This window comes from Coregonus lavaretus (genome assembly GCF_964263955.1).
Source record: "Coregonus lavaretus genome assembly, chromosome: 4".
Lineage (NCBI taxonomy): Eukaryota > Metazoa > Chordata > Actinopteri > Salmoniformes > Salmonidae > Coregonus > Coregonus lavaretus.
The window spans coordinates 569,040-588,378 of record NC_139991.1 but is presented as its reverse complement, the minus strand read 5'-3'; the positions used below and the strand labels follow the sequence as shown (position 1 = coordinate 588,378).

At 43.7% G+C, this 19,339-nt stretch overlaps 1 protein-coding gene across 4 annotated transcripts; it reads left to right on the top strand.

Annotated features, from left to right (window-relative positions):
* The first annotated feature begins 1,423 nt into the window (after positions 1-1,423).
* LOC311128131 (ubiquitin carboxyl-terminal hydrolase CYLD-like) lies at positions 1,424-18,280 on the top strand. Of its 4 annotated transcripts, XM_084160107.1 has the most exons (19): positions 1,448-1,828; positions 4,283-4,655; positions 5,869-6,038; positions 7,415-7,658; positions 8,644-8,952; positions 10,146-10,251; positions 10,774-10,875; positions 11,355-11,471; positions 12,965-13,374; positions 13,760-13,925; positions 14,101-14,242; positions 14,688-14,810; positions 14,980-15,071; positions 15,189-15,255; positions 15,512-15,644; positions 16,036-16,144; positions 16,307-16,425; positions 17,151-17,367; positions 17,726-18,280. In XM_084160107.1, exons 2-19 carry the CDS (start codon positions 4,578-4,580, stop codon positions 17,908-17,910), a joined length of 2,889 nt encoding a protein of 962 aa, XP_084016233.1. In that variant the 5' UTR covers positions 1,448-1,828; positions 4,283-4,577; the 3' UTR covers positions 17,911-18,280. The 4 variants fall into 4 exon arrangements, with proteins under 4 accessions (XP_084016235.1, XP_084016236.1, XP_084016233.1 ...); XM_084160109.1 differs by lacking the exon at positions 11,355-11,471 and having other exon boundaries at positions 1,424-1,828; XM_084160108.1 differs by lacking the exon at positions 10,774-10,875.
* Positions 18,281-19,339: the final 1,059 nt, after the last annotated feature.

The window sequence follows — 19,339 nt, the reverse complement described above, 5'->3', positions numbered from 1 at the left end:
TTTTATATATATGTTTTAATTTTAAATGTTTATCTCACAATATAATTGAAAGTATGCATTTTTTTTTGTCATTTAGCAGACACTCTTATCCAGAGCAGAGTGTTAAGTGCCTTGCTCAAGGGCACATCGACAGATTTTTCACCTAGTCGGCTCGGGGATTAGAACCAGCAACCTTTCGGTTACTGGCACTACGCTCTTAACCACTAAGCTACCTGCCGCCCCATTAAGGTGTTTGTAATAGAATAAATGTGGCAAAAACGAATGTAGACATTAATAAAAGCAATTCTATAGCTTCTAAAATATTTTGTTAAGTGGTTATCCCACTGGCTATAAGGGGAACGCACCAATTTGTAAGTCGCTCTGGATAAGAGCGTCTGCTAAATGCCGTAAATGTAAATGTGGGGAGACTGATATCGCTGGATGTAAAGGTCTGTGCATTTTTATAACGTTATCACCTCCTTAGCATGCCTTTCTTCTTGACTAACTTCCCCCTTCTCTCTCCTCCACTCCCCCTATCCTCATGTCCTCTCCCTGTGCGGTTGGGGCCAGAACACTACGGTGGCTCATCCGTCAGTTTGTGGTTTATTTGTGGTCTGAGTGGGGTCTGCCTGCAGTCTTCCCTCCAGTGTAGACCTGACCTTCAGTAACCCTCTGATAGTCAGTCAGTCAAACTCTGTTTTAAAACCTTTTAACACAAAAACGTTGATTTTATTTTCATGCTGTTAGATGCTAGTAATTCATTCCTTGTATTGCATCTTCTGTTATCTGGGACGACTGGTGTTCTGGCCTTGACTGTTGGGGAGGGCTAGATGTATGACGGTCCCTGTAGCTCAGTTGGTAGAGCATGGCGCTTGCAACGCCACGGTTGTGGGTTCGTTTCCCATGGGGGGCCAGTATGAAAATGTATGCACTCACTAACTGTAAGTCGCTCTGGAGAAGAGCGTCTGCTAAATGACTAAAATGTCAAATGTGGGGGAGTACCAAGATCAGGCCAAGATGGAGGCACGGTGGCTTCAACACAGCGCCCCCTATCAGTCATCTAGTGTATATGGTCTGCCAAGGTTATCAGTAGTTGTCAAAATGGGCTATATGGTAAAAATTCACGAAAACAAAAATGTGCCTTTTGGTATTAATTTAAGATTGATTAGGGTTAGGCATAAGGTTAGCAGTGTGGTTAAGGTTATGGTTAGGTTTAAATTCACGTTTTAAGAAGATACGTTGTAGATTTAGGCGGGCTTTAAGACTTTGTGGCTATGGTAACTAGTGAAGACCGTCTGCCAGGGAGACTAGTAGCAGGTTTAGAAACTGCTACTAGAGAGAACCCTTCATTCGCGGATTCTTCCATACCCGTCAACCAAACTCGTGGGAAAACCCCGGGGGGTGGGACTTAATGACTAACCTGAAGCTCAGCCAATTGGCACTTGCAATGGATGATTGGCATATTTTGAGGTGACACAAGTCTGGTGTAAATTGGTTCTGTAAATAATCTTTATTCCTCTCGCTATAAGGCCTGACTTCGTTTGTCTGTCACATAATATAAGTTTTGTGTGTCAGTATTTGTTAGTATAGTCTAAGAGTCGTTCAGAAAAATATCTACATTAAATGCCGTAGATAACATCCTCTGTTGCATGGGGGCAGCTAGCTAGCCATACTAGCTACTTTGGCTAGCTTGGTAGTTTCGAGGCTGTCATATCAGTTCTCAGCTGTCTTGCTATCAAGAAGCTAGCCAGTTAATTGTACAAACGTATCCAAACCTCAGTTACTAAAGGACAGCATTGGAATATGCATGTGACATGACACTCCAGCGCCGAACTGACGTTTGAATAAGGTAAGAAAACGAGCTAGCTAACGACGATGCTAGCTACATTGTTTCGCGTGTTTCCTCGTCATACGTCAGATTATGATATGGATGCACCTGATCAAATTTTGCATGGTTTGCTATACTGGCTACCTAGCCTTACAGCAAACATGTCCTAGTATATGTGCTGTTTTACACTAATTGACACGTTCCATGGGTGTTTTCACAATGAGGGTCCTTCCTCATCCTTGATTTAAGCAAGGCCTGGCAGTGACACATTCTTCTCTCGCGCATCATCACTCGCTGCTGTTGACTGGCTTTATTCAGTGATGTCACTGATGGGACATGCAAGACAACTGTTGCAATGATGATACAATTACTCTGCTGTTAATAATGTTTGATCTAATCTGTTGGGGCTTTTGAATGTTGTGATTGAAAATGGAAGCAAGATGGTGTGTTGTTTAGATAGTCAGTGTTGCATCCCAGTCATTTTATATTCAGAATGTCAGCACCATCAGTATGTGGCTACATTGTACATCACACATTCACACTGTCAAAAGGCAAAGCAAAAGGGACAAGTGGGCTACTTTCAGAAGTAGTTGTCATGTGTCAGATAGCAGTAAGCACTGCAGTAGTACATGTTGTTGACCAAGGGTCATTCAATTATGTGTATTTTGAAAGGGCAATAGGCCTTTTCCCTTCACTCCTTCCTTATGGTAGACTACTAGAATAGCATCACAACAAGTGTCTGTCGTATTATTTTGCTAATTCCATGCTCCCTCATCAAGCTCAAATAGGGGCATGGTCAACTTTGCATGATAAACAACAACAAGTCCTCTATGTGAACATTTGAACTGGGAAAATTGATGTTATGCACAGATACGCAGCCTGAGAGGAGTTGCAATGCAAACCAAGGCTAACAGTGGCACCCTATCATTGATTGATGCTTGATGCACAGACATGAGGTGTGAGTGGCCAGAGAACCACAAAGAGGAGTCATGTCAGAGGTGCTTGGATCCTCCCTTCATAATATTGGTTTTGTCAAACAGGTCGACCCTGTATTACAGTGGAGGTGTCTCTATTGTTTGTCAGGAAGAGGCGTTTGACTGCTTTAGTCTATGAATTCCCCCTCACAACTCCCTTAACCCACTCTGACCTTATCTGATCATCACACAGCTAGGGGAAATCCAAAATGTCTCAAATTCTGAGTCAGGCCCGAGTGTGTTTGAATAACGGCTGGCTCAGAATCTATTTATGTAAATATTGACTGTAGTACCAAGGCCTATGCGGCATCACCCATTTCTCATTTTAAGAGGAGAGTACAGTATCAACAGGTTTTGAGCATATTGTCTGACTGCTTCAAAATTGCCTTCTGGGTAAAGCCATTTGAATTCAATCAGTTTTTCGACAGCATCCCTGTCAACTTTCTATGGATGTTTGCCCATGGAAGGAGTATTCAGAAAGTGACTTTTTGGACCTGAATGCCAAAACATTCAGGAGGTAGAAGTGCTCAAAGTTGACCCATTTTGCATACCCCACCATACCATGAGACATCCATGTCTTCATCACTGGAAAAGATAAGAGGTTGAGCTGGATATCATTTAAAAGCTTACAAACAATGTTGTCAAACTATTTTATTATTTATTGAAAAAAAGTTTTTTAATAGAATGCCACTTTATTTTTCCAGAAATTATAAAATAGTTTGACAACCCTGTTTGTAAGCTTTTAAACTATATACATCCCAAACTCTTGATCTTTTCCAGTGATGTTTCATGGTATGGTGGGGTATGCAAAATAAGTCAACTTTGAGCACCTTTATCTCCTGAATGTTTTGGCATTCAGGTACAAAAAGTCACTTTCTGAGCACTAATACGATGGGCAAATATGTATGGAAGGTTTCGTTCAAATCAAAAGGGATGCTGTCAAAAGTGATTGAATTCCTGATTTTACCCTTATGTCAAATTGTTTTGTCAGGAATCAGAATACAGGCAGTAACCTTTTTTTTTAGGCCTATTTGGTTGCAAGATACCGGTAGTACACTAGGTTAGGCCTAATCATGTTTGTGCCCAACTGGTTTTCACCATCAGTTTTATGAGGTACAGTAGCAGCCTGCAGCTAATGGTGTAATCAGGCTTCACTCAGATAATAGGCCTACATTCTAATGAGGCTACATCCTGTTTGTTTAGATACCAGTTTTAATCTTTGAATGCCATTTATTCAGAGCTTATCCCAGATTTGTATTGCCTAAATGTTTTGTTGTTTTCCTGAAAAGGCACATTTCTAGCAAATCTTTTAAAAAACAACTCAATCCTTATTTGGGTTAATATAGCCTAGCCATAGGCCAATTTTTTTGGGGAGAAATTGAGCTGGGATTTATGATAACGGTCAGTGATTCTAAATGGTCTAATAGAATTAACCTGGAGTCATTCCGTGACCTTTAACAACATTGTCATAATAGCAACATGCCTTTCTTTTCATACACAGGTCCTACAAAGTACATTGGGGCATGCAGGCAGCCAGTTGAGACCGTCATGAGGGAATCCCAGGCCAGCAGGAGCCTGTGAGCGACCATACCACCCTCTCTGTCTACTCTGTATTCTAACCAGCCAACGTTCCCCTCAGGTGTTAGGTCTAGTTAATCTCTCACCCTTTCTATGCCCCTGTCACTGCTTTGGGGATAGAGGAACGGCCATAAAGGGAAGAGAGAGGTCCTTCATATTGGGTTAGTTAGACAGGCGGACCCTGTATTTCCCCCTGCTATGCCCCAGCTCCTACAGCCATGAGCTCTGCCCTGTGGAGCCAGGAAAAGCCCAGTGGGGGCTTCAGGGAGGACTGGCGCTTCTACATGGTGGTCAAGGTAAATATACTTATGTTTAAAGAGCCACTGAACATGCCGATTGGCGCGTGTGTTTTTCTGTTGCTCATTAGAAAAACCAGATTTCAGTCTTGTAGGTGTGTTTCCTGACCGATTCCGCGTTTGGTTAATGATGCTTGTTCCCAATAAGCACTGTAGACACGGAAGCCTATTTCACTTCTTCAAAATCCGCAGAATGAATCTAAGATAACTCAAATCTGTAATTAATTTTGATGTTTTGGCTAAGGATTATATATATATATATATGGGCTCCCGAGTGGCGCAGCGGTCTAAGGTACTGCATCTCAGTGCTTGAGGCGGCACTACAGACCCCCTGGTTCGATTCCAGGCTGTATCACAACCGGACGTGATTGGGGGTCCCATAGGGCGGCACACAATTGGCCCAGCGTCGTCCGGGTTTGGCCGGTGTAGGCCGTCATTGTAAATATGAATTTGTTCTTAACTGACTTGCCTAGTTAAATAAAGGTGTAAAAAAAATATATATATTTTGTTGTTATATTTGTATATATTATTACATCTAACTAAGGTGTTTGGTGCAGTATTTCTCAAGTAAAAAAATGTGCGACATGTGGTCTTATTTAAACAGTCTCACTGTCTATGCTATTGGATAGAGAGCAATCACTGCAGCGGTTCACCCCATGTTAGTGGGCAAATGGACGTCGTCAAATCAAAACCCTATCTTCATTTACCCATTGTGACGCACGGATGTTCCAAACTCTGTTTTAGACGAGACTAACTTTATGAGCAAAATTATCCTATTTACACTTTGTAGTCAATATTGACAGTAGAATAACGGTTTCTGACTTTCTGATATTGATGCCACATAGGCCATTTTCAAAGGGATTCATTGCTTTTTAAAAGCAGTCGCTCTTTAAGAAATTACTGAATTTTGCTAGGGATTATTCAATATTTTGTTCATGTTTATTTATTTATTGAGGCCTGTTTATCGAAAAGGGTTCCTTTTGTGTTTCATATTTTGTTGTTGTCTATTGTGTGTTTGAGAATAAATCAGGAAGATAAGTCCTGATGTACTAATGGGTATCTTCGATTATGTTTGAATTGGCTCTGTATTCCCTATATAGTGCACTACTTCTGCCCAATGGGCCCTGGTCAAAAGCAGTGTACTATATAGGGAATAGGGTGCCATTTCTGACACAGCCTGAGACCCTTAATAACTCAACAAAATTCCACTAAGGAGTGTACAGTGGAGAAGCCCCCCCAGAAGACCCTGAGGATCCCCCGGGGCAGCCTTGGACAGGCCTGCCAGGAGCGGAACAGCCTGGGGCGCACTCTGCCCCCCAGCAAGGGCAAGAGGAGCCTCCGTGTCCTGGACCAGACCAACGTGGTGCTGAGCCTGGATGAGCGGTTGGTCCATATCTAATTCATGGATAGTGACACTTTATCTTGCAATATAGCAAAGTTTGAAAAATAACAATACTCACATTTGACATACTTTTGGTCATGTAGTGTATGTGGACACCTGCTAATCAAAAATCTAATTCCAAAATCATGGGCTTTAATATGCTTCTATAACAGCCTCCACTCTTCTGGGAAGGCTTTTCACTAGATGTTGGAACATTGCTGCGGGGACTTGCTTCCATTCAGCCATTAGTGAGGTCGGGCACTGATGTTGGGCGATTAGGTCTGGCGCGCAGTCTGCATTCCAATTCATCCCAAAGGTGTTCGATGGGGTTGAGGTCAGGGCTCTGTGCAGGCCAGTCAAGTTCTTCCACACCGATCTCAACAAACCATTTTTGTATGGACCTCGCTTTGTGCACGGGGGCATTGTCATGCTGAAACAGGAAAGGGCCTTCCCCAAACTGTTGCCACAAAGTTGGAAGCACAGAATCGTCTAGAATGTCATTGTATGCTGTAGTGTTAAGATTTATCTTCACTGGAACTAATGTGCCTAGCCCGAACCATGAAAAACAGCCCCAGACTATTATTCCTCCTCCACCAAACTTTACAGTTGGCACTATGCATTCGGGCAGGTAATGTTCTCCTGGCATCCGCCAAACCCAGATTCGTCCGTCGCACTGCCAGAAGGTGAAGCGTGAATCATCACTCCAAAGAACACGTTTCCACTTCTCCAGAGTCCAATGGCAGTGAGCTTTACATAACTCCAGCCAACGCTTGGCATTGCGCATGGTGATCTTAGGCTTGTGTGCGGCTGCTCAGCCATGGAAACCCATTAAATGAAGCTCCCGACTAACAGTTATTGTGCTGACGTTGCTTCCAGAGGCAGTTTGGAACTTGGTAATGAGTGTTGCAAACGAGGACTGATGATTTTTACGCGCTTCAGCACTCAGCGGTCTTGTTCTGTGAGCTTGTGTGGCCTACCACTTCGCGGCTGAGCCGCTGTTTCTCCTAGACGTTATCACTTCACAATAACAGCACTTACAGTTGAACGGGGCAGCTCTAGCAGGGCAGAAATTTGACGAACTGACTTGTTGAAAAGGTGGCATCCTATGACGGTGCCACGTTGAAAGTGACTGAGCTCTTCAGTAAGGCCATTCTACTGCCAATTTTTGTTTATGGAGATTGCATGGCAGTGTGCTCATTTTTATATACCTGTCAGCAACGGGTGTGATTGAAATTGCCAAATCCACTAATTTGAAGGCGTGTCCACATACTTTTTGTATTGTTGTTTTTGTTACTTTAATACTTTCTTGTGTTATCCTGTGGGATTCAAATGCACATGTTGTTGTGTGTTTGATTTGCAACCAATTCATTCAATTCAGGGACGTCCTGGAGTTGGATGAGAAGCTAGCTGAGCTGCTGTTCCCCATCACCAACTGTGAGGAGCGCTATGCCCTGCTGTGCAACAAGCCCCGGCTGGAGCGGGCCAGAGACATCGACTGTGGCTCCAAGGTGCGCGTGCAGCTGCGTTCGGGGGATGAACCTTTGCCTGGGGTAGTCCGATTTAAAGGATCGCTCCTCCCCGACAGGGCTCTCTCCGGGGTCTGGTTTGGAGTGGAGCTGCTGGTGAGAAACCTCATCTTTACTATTCTTTTAAAATGCAATTTGTAATGCATTTTGTAAGCAACTGACCCTCAGTTACGTATATAGAGTAGGAACTTCAGTTATGTTATGTGTGTGTGATATTGCCTATAATTTGGTCTTTGTGAAATGTTCCTTGAGGATTTCATAACAGCTAAAGCTAGTAAATGGACTCTCTCTCTTGCCGTAGCCTACGTTCTGTAAAGATGAGGTAAAATAGCGGGCTACAAAGGCTTGTTTATTGGAGCACAATGTTGTGTTTATTCCTCTTGTAGGCTGGGTGAGTGGGTGAAGGAGCTGGACGAGAGGCAAGGCTGACCGTTGCTCACTATAAAGGGTTTAGCACATTCTTGGGTTTCAGATCAGCGTCTTGATTGAATGCCAGACTTGTATCACAATTCAGAATACTTACCACACATTTACAGTCAACAATGTTTACTTCTTGTCTTGATCATACACACATAAATTGAACGATGCCAATACTGAAAAGCCCTACATGGCATTCAAGAAGAAGTGCAGTGTTGCAGTGTATAGGATCATGGAACTACACCCTGTAACTGTCCATTATCCCTGTGTAATAGCAAATATTATTCAGTTTGGCGCCTGCCGGCTACTCTGCAATGAAACATTTTGAGTATGCTGTTATGCCCTCCGCAGTATCGATCTGAAACCGTCATCATCCCAGATGTATGATGTTCCCTCCCCTGTAGAATGCTGAGTAGGCAGGTTACTGTAGCTGAGCTCACCTCACTGTAATGAGAGCTCATGCCTCTTGTATCAGCTCAGCCCAGTGTTAGGCTTTTCCTGTGATGGTTAGTCTAGTGTTAGGAATGGGGTTAGGCTAAGGGTCAGGGTTATTCTTGGGCATTACTGGGTGAGGGGTTAGCGTGACGGAGTAAGCTACATGCGACTGGCACTCACAGGTTATCCCACGTTTAACATACTGTATGTAACCTATGCCTCTTCCTAGGAGGAGGGCAGAGGCCAGGGCTTCACAGAGGGCTCCTACCAGGGCCGACAGCTGTTCCGCTGTGAGGATGAGTGCGGGGTGTTCGTGGCCCTGGACAAGCTGGAGCTGTGGGAGGAGGAGGAGGAGGAGCTGGGGGAGCTAGAGGTTGATCACGTCACCCTGGTGGAGGAGGAGAGAGATTTCCATCTGCTGGAGCTCAACTCCAGGGTCCTGGTCCAGACCAGAGAGGGGCCAGAGAGGGGAACCATCATCTTCTGTGACCTGCTGCCTGGGAACGAGAGCCTGGGGTACTATGTGGGAGTAGATATGGTAAGGGTCGAGACGCTGGTCCCATACAGGGGCCTCACTGAGTACAACCTGCTCCTGTGTGCTGTAGAATGGCAGACTGGCAATGTAAATGCTGTTAACACTAGGTGAAGGTGAAATGTCCACCCTAAATATTATAGAATAATGCTATATTTATAGAACATGGCTAACCACTTATAAATTACATCTCAAGTTAAGCAAGAGCCTAGTTCAAGTAGCCCATGTAAGGTTGTTTGTGTGATTTGATTATTGTCTATCCAGAAAAGCAAAGATCATTCATATTATTTATTTAGCAGTCTAACAACCAGCTGCTGGTGTCGATGTTTACTGTTGCCAATGTAATCAGATAGCATAGCAGTTAAGGATAGGGAACATGCATAATGACAGAGGCATTTGACTGCTGGTTGTTAGTAGTAGTAGCAGCAGCAGCAGTGAGCCCACTCAGTCTACTCTGGCCTGGGACACACACAAAGGGCAGTAGTCACGCAGGGAGCTGGGGAGTGAGGTAAAGATGCAGGCTGAGCCCCCAATGGCACCCTATTCCCTATGCAGTGAACTACTTTTGACCAGAGCTCAATGGGCTCTGTTCAAATGTAGTGCACTAAATAGGCAATAGGGTGCCATTGGAGACGTAGCTACAGCACTGGGCTGTATGACCAGTAGCATGGCACAGGGCCAGCGGGTTGGCCGGGCAGCCGAGGAAAGGAGAGGAGAGTCCACTGCTCCGTCCGCTCTGCTCCAGCCTCGCCCAGCACGCAGAGAGAATCAACAACACTGACAGGCCATATACAAAACAGCTTAGTGTTAGACTATATTCGTGTAACGTTTTTGTTTATTTGGATCTATTTTAGCCCACAATGGGGCCAACATTCCAAGAGTACATACATTAGTGTGGTGGAGTGGGGCAACCAGTACTGGAGAACTTTGACCCTGCTTCCTGGGGATTGGAATAACCCCTCTGTTTTGAAGACGCGGGGAGGTACATTTGAGAAACGTAGGGAGGGAAGGTTAAGAGGGGAGTTGAAGTGCAGACGGAGGCCCATTACTGGGTGGAGGGGGTAGTTGACTGGATAGAGAAGAGCTGTAGTAGTAATGCCAGTGCTGCTGCTGAGACTGAGACTGGGACTGTAAGTACAGGTTTTAGGAGATGAGGAACGCCCGCAGGAGTAATTGGTTGCTGTCTCCGACTCTTCCAGGACAATCCTATTGGGGACTGGGATGGCGTTATCGACGGGAAGCTGCTGTGTAATTTCGCCAGTCTGGAGCACACCCGTCTAGTCCCCATCTGTGACGTAATGCCAGGTGAGTCGGGCGGTCCGGTAGTCTATTCTCTCCTTTTTCTCTCACATCGAATGTGTATTGATATTTCAATTCATAACAATTTCATCAAGTGCAAATAGATATTTTTGAAATATTCTCTCCCTTAACTGAAGAAGCTTCAGTATTGTCAGTTGGCCATATAGTCATTTAGGCAGTTATGAGTGTAGTATTTATGGTGGGGGGTGAGTGAACACAGTAGCACTAAGCGGAGTGTTGTGTGTTAGTGTTTAATGGCAGCAGCATCAGTAACAGAGGCTCTTTTGTTTGACGGCTCTGCTTGTTTTTGAAAGTCAAGTGAGATGCTGCTCCTCTCAGCCTCTTTGTTCTAGCCATTGGTTTTATTGATTTGTTTGTGTGTGGTGTATTACTGTATACCTGCCAGAACCAGCACCTGCAACAAGACACACAGCTGTGAACTGTAGGGTTTTCACTTGTTTTTGCACAGGGGGATGCGTATATCAGTGTTGTTGAACACTGTTGTTATACTGGGCTCTGTGTTTACAGAGTACTCCATGCAGGACCAGAGGCTGCAGAAGCACAGTTTTGCCCCCAGAGGCAGCAGCAGTGACAAGTCGTCCTCTGGCCAAAGCAAACCAAAGAGCAAAGGTACTGCTGCTGGCTTCAAGTGCATGTACTAGCTAACACTATAACACTTTAACATGGTGTTAGTGTGCTGACGTGATATTAGCTGAGGGTTCTGTCATTGGAATGTTGTGAGGGAAATCATATCAATAAGTCATGATGACTGAGTTTTGGAAAATGTAAGACGTTTTGCCAGATTCCTTTTGTGTGAATGTCCAATTTGGATTCCAGAGCTTATGTGAAAGGTATGGAGTGGTGAGAGTTACTGAACCGTTGTGTTCCTTGCATGGCTACTGAACTGCTCAGTGTGCTGAGGATCTGCCTCCCCGTTCCGCCTCTCTATCCCTTTCTCTCTCTCTCTCTCTCTCTCTCTCTCTCTCTTCTCCACACCCATCCTGCTGTCATTAATGACAGTGTCTGCTTTGAACAACCAGCCAAAAACACACACAGCAAACACACACCTGCTTCTTTTCTGTTTCTCTGTTGACTTGTGTTATCTCCAGGCTTAGGTCTTCAGTGTGGGAGTAGAAGCAAGTCAGAGTTTTATTATACTTTAAATGGCAGCTCTGTTGACCACCCAGTCCAGGCCAAATCCAAAAGCACATGGTACATTGATGAAGGTAAAACACCAGCAAGATACAGTACTGAGACTCCCAACTGTCTTGATAGCAGGGTCCTGTTAATGCATGGTTGATCTACAGGATTAATTTACCAATCAGTGAACAAATAAAGAATGCGTTTGAGCTTTAACTTAATTATTGTATTGTTTTGGTAGATAACATTACATTGTTATTTAAATCTTACCGTGATTTGATTAAGTAGCTTGCTATCAAGACTAGGGCTGTGACGATACCAGTATCGAGATATATTTTTTCCATGGCAGAAATGACAACACGAAGCAGGTCAAACTCTTTGGTCCTTTAAAATACCTGCTGTGTATGTAAAATAATGTGTTCTATAGCTTGGAAAATAAATAAATATGACTGGTTGACAACATAATGAGGTTCTGTTTTACTAAAGAAGTGAAATCCGCTTAGTGTTTTGTTTCCTTGCCACGAAACTGGTATCGTCCCGGCCCTAATCAAGACCATTCACTGAGAGTCCTCTCTCTATTCATTCCCATTGACTGTGAGGTCCACCTGCATGGTGTAATTGGTGTGGCATGGTCTTCATTAAATCACAAAAAGGCTTTTAATAATGCTTTAATAAAAGTGGACAGAAGTAACGTTTCTTACATGTATTCTCTCTCAGAATAATTAAATTAGGTAAAGTGCTGTACTTTATTCTTGATAGTTTCGTGTAAGCATTAGTGAAAGCCTTCAGTGCTGGGTGTAAGTGAGGACATGGATATGTTTTATGGGGGATGGTGTGGGGTAGTTTAGGAAGGTAAAAGTTGTACCATTGTCTTCATCTGTGGTGATGATCATGTTCCTTACAGCATGGTGGTGATGAATGGATAATTGACAAGGAAACCAAGGGATTGAAAACGATTGAGCCATGTAAAGCCTGTGTAAAGTTATGGAGCTATCAGTGGACTCTAGGGTGAGGAAGACCTAGTGGAGATGACCTAGTGGAGAGCAATCCTGTCACAGCTGCTCTCTCTGTTCTGTTTCATCACCTCTTTTGTTTCTCATCACTGCCTTCTCCCCATATGTTCCGGTCCATCATATTCATATGTGGTGGTGGATTGTATTATTTTCCGTTGGTGATGTGAGGATCTTGTGACTCACCCATCTCTCTTCTGGTTTATTCTGTGGCTGTCTCCATGTGGAGGCATTTAGATTTTCTCAACATGCTCACAGTGACACAAAAATTTACATTTTCAACTCCCATGGGAGGTAAATAAAAACGTCCTTGTGTCACACAAGGTATATTTTGTGGTTCTGTTTACAGTGAATGTAAAAATGTGTATACACTTTATAGTGAAAGTGTTATAAGCCAACGTTATATTTGGTTTGCTAATGCTGATCTGAAGCTGTGACACCACCTAGACTCTCCCTATTCAGAACGTTGGCAAATGTTCACGACAAAGTCCACATTGCTAGAAGCTCTCTGTCAGTGTAATATCTGCTGCAGTGAAAATTGATTGTCAGTCTGTTGTTTTCCTCTGCAGTCGGGGAGGACCCTGCCAAGTCCCTCACAGAAACGCCCCCTGACTTCAATGAAGCCACTCCTCCTACCAGGGCCCCGCCCTCTGCTTCCTTGTCCAATGACAACAAGTTCCACTCCCTGCCCTTCAGCCTGAGCCGTAAGACTGGGCCCAATGGCAGCATGAGCCATGGACCCCTCTCCCTCTCCGTCCAGTCAGTGATGGGAGAGCAGATGCAGATGCCAGAGCCCCCTTCCCCTACCCCTCCCTCCCCGCGGCCCCCCTCTCCTCCCAACTCTCGCGGGGGTGGGGGTGTGCCTGGTCTGGAGGTGGGGTCCCTGGTGGAGGTGAAGGAGAACCCGCCACTGTGTGGGGTCATCCGCTGGGTGGGGCTGCCCCCGGGACTACCGGAGCCACTGGCTGGCCTGGAGCTGGTGAGAGATCATTACACCGAAAGGAAGGATTGTCTCTTTGTAGCTTCTGAGACCTGGCTATTTTGTCTTGTGTTTTCCCCAATAACATTGTCACAACAAGTGAATTAAGGATTTAAGGAAACCATCAGTGAAACAACGTTTTTTTTAAATGAATAGTAGAATCATCCAAATCCATTGTTTGCTACGGTTTGGAATAAACATGTTTATTTACATTTTACATTTACATTTTAGTCATTTAGCAGACGCTCTTATCCAGAGCGACTTACAGTTAGTGAGTGCATACATTTTTCATACTGGTCATTACTAGCTATATGTTTAGTCTAATAGCATACGGCTAACTGCACTGATAACATCATGATGGCCTTGTCTGGTTCTGCTCTCTCAGGAGGAAGAGTGTGTTGGCTGTACAGACGGCACCTTTCAAGGTACCCGCTACTTCAGCTGCGCGCCCAAGAAGGCCCTGTTTGTGAAGCTGAAATGCTGCCGGCCTGACTCCCGCTTTCCCTCCCTACATCACTCCTCCAACCCCATAGAGAGATGCAACTCTATCGGTGAGTCACTGGTGTCACCTGTCAGTCCTGCGCTGAATTACAAATTGACCCCTAGCCCCTACCCTAGGTACTCCCTAGGATTGGACGGGTAAAAGCAATATGGGGACATTTCCTCCCAGCTAAGCAGTCCTGCCCAGGATTGTCAACTTAATCTTCACTGTTTGTGTCTGTCCAGCTTTCGGGGGTTATCTGAGTGAGGTGGTGCATGAGAACACTCCTCCACGCACTGAGAATGATGGTCTGGACGTCATGGTGGGCAAGAAGAAAGGTATCCAGGGCCACTACAACTCCTGCTACCTGGACTCCACACTCTTCTGGTAAGGACATAGGAGAGAGATCTCTTGAGTTTTCTCTTCTTCTTTGCGAGTTCTTAACCTCCTCATTCCTATGTCACTGTAGTTAAAGGCCCAGCGTAGTAAAAAATGTGATTTTCCTGTGTTTTATAAATATATTTCGACATTATGAGGTTGGAATAATACTGTTTTAATATAATACTGGAATAAAGCCTGTTTTGGTGGGATGGAGTTTTAGGTAAATTAGTTAATAGACCAATAATAAAGAGATCCAAACCTCTCACCCCTCCCCACTCAGACCACTCCCAGACAGTCCTAGCAAAAGTATTGCTTGAGAATTTGCTAAGAAGCCATTTTTGTTTCTTTTGGACTATTTTTAATTGAAAACAATCACACTAAGGTACTTCATAGTCTTTTTAGTCTCTCAACAGGGAAAATAAATGGTTTCTTTTCTCTTTCCCCTCTTTAGTCTCTTCTCCTTCAGCTCAGTCCTGGACACGGTTCTGCTGAGGCCGAGGTCCAAGACTGACGTAGAGTATTACCGAGAGACACAGGAGCTGCTGCGCACAGAGATAGTCAACCCCCTGCGCATGTAAGTAGGAAATTGCTCTTTGTGTTTTGTTCACAGACACATTCATTCAGTATAATGTAATGTGGCAAACCAATGCTTAACATGTGATTTTATAAACACTTTAATTAGTTTTCTAGACACAGTATCATAACTGTGAGATCCTCTGATTCTATTTCAATTTGTCTTGTAGACACGGATATGTGTGCGCCACTAAAGTGATGAAGCTCAGAAGGATACTGGAGAAGGTAGAAGCTGCCTCAGGGTTCACATCTGAAGAAAAAGGTGTCTGATGCCTTTATCAAAATATTAAAGTGTTGGGGTTTTGTTATAAATGTCATAAACTTGTTCTAAATATTTTTAAACGTCTTATAAACTTAATGTTCACCTTTCACCTCACAGATCCTGAGGAGTTCCTCAATATTCTGTTCCATCACATATTGAGGGTGGACCCCTTACTCAAGCTGAGGTCAGTCTACATTAAACATACTCATAAACATATCCTCTTGTTATTGCTTATCTAAAGTATTTCTGCAAATAGTATGAAAATGTATGCACTCACTTAACTGTAAGTCGCTCTGGATAAGAGCGTCTGCTAAATGACTAAAATGTAAATAGTATACACATTTAAGAATATTTAGACATAAATCTAAGCTGAGCTCAAATTAGTACGATTTCCCATGTATTCTTACACATTATATCCTGTTTGTATCTGTCGTGTCTAGGTCGGCAGGTCAGAAGGTTCAGGACTGCTACTTCTACCAGATCTTCATGGATAAGAAGGACAAAGTGGGCGTGCCAACCAGCCAGCAGCTCATAGAGTGGTCCTTCATCAACAGTGACCTCAAGTTTGCTGAGGTGATCTGTCTGTATGTCTATGTCTGTCTGGCTGTCTGTCAGTGGTTGGGTTGCGCAGGGTTGAATCATTTGCTGATTGCAATCAAGAAGCAATTCATTCTAGGAGCATGAAGGGAGAGTCAACTTGACTATCAATTCTAATGATTAGCTGAGTTAATCAATGAAAGGCTGAGCTACTATGGAAATTGGCAGGATCAGTAGCTTGTATTCAGTTGGGTGTGACTTTGTAGAATATAGTGTAGACCACATACAGTTCTCTTTTGTGGAATTTAAGTGGGATGTTGTTTGCTCTGCTGTCACCAATCCGGTGCTTTATATTCAGGATTTGTTTGTTATGTAACAGCTGTTCCTCAGTAAGTGACTTCATGCTTATTCTCTTCTCTCTGTTCAGGCTCCTTCATGCCTTATCATCCAGATGCCTCGCTTTGGGAAGGACTTCAAGATGTTCAACAAGATCTTCCCCTCACTAGAGTTAGACATCACAGACTTACTTGAAGACAGTGCGTAAAAATGTATTTTATTTGAATGTGGTTGAAGTTGGATTATCATTATTGAATGTGATGGAACTGTTTTCCATATCAGAAATCTACTGTTCTCCATCAACATATGGTTGTGTGTGGGTGTGTATAGTCTTAACCCTCAACCTTGTGTTTCTCTCTCAGCTCCCAGGGAGTGTCGAATCTGCGGGGGTCTGGCTCTGTATGAATGCAGGGAGTGCTACGAGGACGGTGACATCACTGCCGGGAAGATAAAACAGTTCTGTGAAAAGTGCAATACACAGGTAACAGACAGAGAGCGCCATTTCACCAACATAGAAACTAAGGGGATCTCATCAGGGACTTGCAGTAGTTGTAAAGCAGTGTAGTTCCAGTACAATCCACTTGGGGGTGACAAGTCCTAAGGAATGACTGAGTTTCATGTAACTTTCTAAATTATATTATAATCTGGGTGGTTTGAGCCCTGAATGCTGATTGGCTGACAGCCGTGGTATATCAGACCGTACACCACGGGTATGACAAAACATTAATTTTTACTGCTCTAATTACATTGGTAACCAGTTTATAATAGCAATAAGGCACCTCAGGGGTTTGTGGTATATGACCAATATACCACGGCTAAGGGCTATATCCAGGCACTCCATGTTTCGTCTTGCGTAAGAACAGCCCTTAGCCGTGGTATATTGGCCATATACCACACCCCCTCGTGCCTTATTCCTTAAATAACTTATAGCTCAAGACAAAAGTGGAAATATTTACCCCGAACTTTGAGGCACATTTGTGAATATTTTTGCTTAACTCTCAGTGAATATATGCGTAATTAATTAAAAAAACTCATGAATTGTGAAACTTGTCATTCTTCAGTTTATTCTTTACACTGTAGTTGCCATCGATCTATGATAACTGTTATTAGACATATTTATAACTATTGCATAGAAATACTTACAAAATCCCCAAGAAATAGATAAATACTTATTTACAACCATTATGTGTGTTTGTGTTCCCTCAGGTTCACCTCCACCCGAGGAGGAAGTCCCATCGCCACGGGAAGCTGTCCGTCCCCAAGGAGCTGCAGGAGGGTGTGTGGCGGCAGGGTAGCTTCCCTCGCCAGCGGATGGAGCTGTTCGCCGTGCTCTGCATCGAGACCAGTCACTACGTGGCCTTCGTCAAGTACGGCCACCAAGACTCCGCATGGCTCTTCTTCGACAGTATGGCCGACCGCGACGGTATGGGGAGAAAAGTCTTCTTTAGGAGTTATTGGATGACTTTTAGTTTTTTTTTACTGTTGGTGAAATGTGTATTGGATAATTTAGTATTTTGTATTGTTGGGGAAACAATATTTTGAATCATTTACAAAATTATTATGAACTGTCAAACCAGGTATTTTTCCGATATTGGCCGTTTGTCTCATTGTTCATAATTATGAATAGATATTCAGTTCAATAGTAAATATTTTGGATTCAAGCTTTAGGTATATCCCTCAAATCACACATAGAAATTATATTACATAGAAATATAACTAGAACACTTGTCATTGCTTTAATACCACAGTTCTGAGTGCTCTGTGTGTTTGTTGTTCCATAGGAGGGCAGAATGGCTTCAACATCCCCCAGGTGTCTCCGTGTCCGGAGGTGGGGGCCTATCTGAAGATGACCCCTGAGGAGCTGCACGCCCTGGACCCCAAGAGCATCCAGGGCCAGGCCCGCCGTCTGCTGTGTGACGCCTACATGTGCATGTACCAGAGCCCCACCATGAGCCTGTACAAGTAGAGCCCCCGGGGCAGGAGACTCCCAGACAGACAGACAGACAGACAGACAGACAGACGGGAGAGCTGCAGTCCAGAGCTCTCTCCCTCAGTCCCCACCACCACCTCCTCAATGCCTGCCCCTGTCTCCTCAGTCTACTCTGCCCAAAGTGAAGAGACTAAAAGAGAAAAGAAAAAAGCTTATTTGCACTGTGCATTTGTTGAAGTGTTGTTCTTCATGTTTTCCCTCTGTGGTGAACAACAAAACAAGCTGATCTTGCCGTCAGTAGCTTCCCTGTGCCTCGTAGCTGAGTGGTGGGGGTCGGTGGTCGATGGAGACACGAGAAGCCCGCTGAATATTATTCTCTCCCTGTGGAGAGGAAGAGAAGGAGAGAGAGGGAGAAGGAGAGCGAGAGAAGGGGACGACATGCTCGTCTCGGCTGACTAAACATGCAAAACAAAAACAAGCCGTGTTAATGGAAGGACAGAGGCCACCTCATTTACCTAAAGAAGGGGGAGTTCTGCTTTTCTTAATCAGTGTAAGAGATGGGAGCTCTCCATAATTCAACTCATAGTGGAAATAATGCCATGTTCAAAACCCTCAACCAACTGTGGATACTGTTTAAACAGCTTGTCTTAAGACCTCCTTAGTACCATGATCCATTGTGTCAGATGTGTACCACCACCAACAGTATATTTATGTCAACGGACTATAGCATTAGGATCAACCAGAATACCTTGGGTTGCATATTTCCCTATTATACCTCGGTATAGCCGGTTGTTTGACAGTTCTCCATGCAGTCAAGAGGACAGGTGAGGTACTGTAAAGCCTGGCAGGTGTTTTTGAATTAACAGTTTGTTGTGGAAAAATTCAGCTGAACTTTTCAATTTAGATTTTTCTGTTTTGTAAGTCTGAAGGCGTTGTGTGTCAGAAAACTACATTATTTTATATCTAAACTTTTAACTGCACTCAAGACATAGCAAACCCCTGCTTGGCATTTGTCATTCTCAAGACCTATCTATCTGATGAGACAAACAGTATTAGCCTTTTGTGTCTTTTTCATACATTTGTGACAGTCAACTCCCCAACCATGGATCAAAATCAAATAACTTCAAAAACAGTAAATGCCTAATTATATTTTAATCAAAATATATTTACATTATCGTATTTCCTTTTTTTTAAGGAAATAAATAATATATATTAAATATAAGCTTTCTGGTACTCCTCCTCTCATCTCTCACCAGATATTGAAGTGAGTTCTTGTGATTCATGCTGTCCCATTAATACTACTGAATGTTACCACCAGTGGCATGCTGGGTAGTGTAGTTTAATGTCATGATGGAGGCCTGATTGGGAGGTTCAATGCTAGTTTCCAGATGACTACAACCTCCACAAAGCCCCATTGTGATTGTTTTCCCAGGGACCCCCAAAGGGGACATTATTACTGTGTGCG